Source organism: Neoarius graeffei, chromosome 17 (assembly GCF_027579695.1).
Source record: "Neoarius graeffei isolate fNeoGra1 chromosome 17, fNeoGra1.pri, whole genome shotgun sequence".
Taxonomy (NCBI): domain Eukaryota; kingdom Metazoa; phylum Chordata; class Actinopteri; order Siluriformes; family Ariidae; genus Neoarius; species Neoarius graeffei.
Window position 1 is genome coordinate 43,013,843 of NC_083585.1, and position 1,716 is coordinate 43,015,558.

At 37.1% G+C, this 1,716-nt stretch overlaps 1 protein-coding gene across 1 annotated transcript in view; it reads left to right on the forward strand.

Moving 5' to 3' along the window:
- si:dkey-24p1.1 (uncharacterized protein LOC556718 homolog) overlaps window positions 1-983 on the forward strand; it is a 31,165-nt gene extending 30,182 nt beyond the window's left edge. Inside the window, exon 17 of the mRNA XM_060944249.1 lies at window positions 118-983. Within this exon, the coding sequence (XP_060800232.1) occupies window positions 118-345 (228 nt within the window). The 3' untranslated portion in view covers window positions 346-983. The remainder of the gene's footprint in view (window positions 1-117) is intronic.
- The last annotated feature ends 733 nt before the right edge of the window (window positions 984-1,716 follow it).

The following is a 1,716-nucleotide window of genomic DNA, read 5'->3' on the forward strand; positions in this document are numbered from 1 at the left end:
CTTCAGTATCAGTTACATATTGGTTTGTAGGATTTATAGGATTTGGTAGGTTAAAGCATGATGAGTAGAAAAAGGTCTGAGAGAAATGAATTTCACTTAATGCTGCTTTTCTTTCAGGAACGACAAAGTGGTCATGAATATTATGAAAATGTTTCTGGCATGTGTGAGCCAAAGCGGCAATTTCCAAACATAAACTGGGACTCGGACAGCAGTGAGTCAGAAGAAGAAGAAGAAGAAGAGTTGAATTACACAAAAGTGTCGTTCACTGCAACATCACAACACAATCCACAGAAGGCTATAATTTCAGATGAAGATAAAACTGAATACTCTGAGGTCAAAATTTAGGATAAAAACATTTATGTATATGCGTCAGTATAAAGCTTCCAGTACATTATGCAGTAAGTTGCTATTAAACATGGCTCTCAAATGATTTTGCTAAATTTGAGCATGGTTCTGATATGGGGGAATCTGGGAACACCCATTTCATGTACTGTAACTGTTGTGGAATATGCTATTTCTGAATGTACCTTAATTGAACATAATGATTTTAACTGTAAGAAAATACAAATATAGTACTTTACCATAATGGCATAGAAATATTTTTTAGACTACTTTTCTAACCTTGCATTGGGTGTCTGTCTGTAGATATCACGTTGTGGATGGAAACTGTTTAACACACACAACAGTCTGTCTAGACATCCAAATCTTTGCTAGCTAATTGTGATTTCCTCGCACAGCATCAACAACAATCATGTTTTGATTGTTGGATAGCTACATTCCATAACGAAATGGACAACTTTTTTTTTAAAAGCTAGTTTTACTTGAGATTAAGATGTGCAAATAAGATGCCAGTTTCATTGACTTTTTTTTTCCATTTAACTGGGCCTAAATAAAAATTGAGTGGTCCTCGCCAACTTCAATAATCAAACAGATAATTTCAGTGATGATGACGAAAACAGATTTCAATATATTGTCACCCCCCCCCCCCCCCCCCCCCCCCCCCCCAAAAAAAAAAAAAAAGTAAATAAACATTCAGAAATCTGGTGGGAAATATAAGTACACTTGATAATTCAGTAACATATAGAACCACATTTAGCAACAATAATTTGAAATGAACATTTAAATTATTGTAGCAGTTTAACGGTCTCTCACATTGTTCTGGAGAAACACTGGCCCACTTTTCTTTACACATTGCTTGAGTTTATTGATGTTTGAGGGCAGTCGTTTATGCACAGCTCACTTAAGGTCCTACCACATCATTTCAATGGGGTTGAGGTCTGAACTTTGACTTGGTCATTTCTACACCTTGATGTCGATTTATTGGTGTAGTTGGGATCAATATCCTGTTGCTTGACACAATTTTGGCCCAGCTTAAGCTAGTGGCCTCATTTATCTCAAATATTCTGGTATATAGTGGAGTTCATTGTTATCACAATGGCTCCTATGGCTGCAAAACAAGCCCAAATCATCATCATCATCCCTCCACCACCAGGCTTGACGGTTGGTATGAGGTGTTTGTGGTGATATGCTGTATTAGGGTTTTCCCTAAACATGATGTTGTACATGATGTCCAAACATCTCCATCTCATCGGTCCAAAGGATATTGTTCCAGAACTTCTCTGGTTTATTCAGATGCAATTTTGCAAACCTAAGTCATGCTACCATATTTTGGAGAGAAGGGGCCTTTAGCCACTCTTCCATGAAAGCCATACTTGT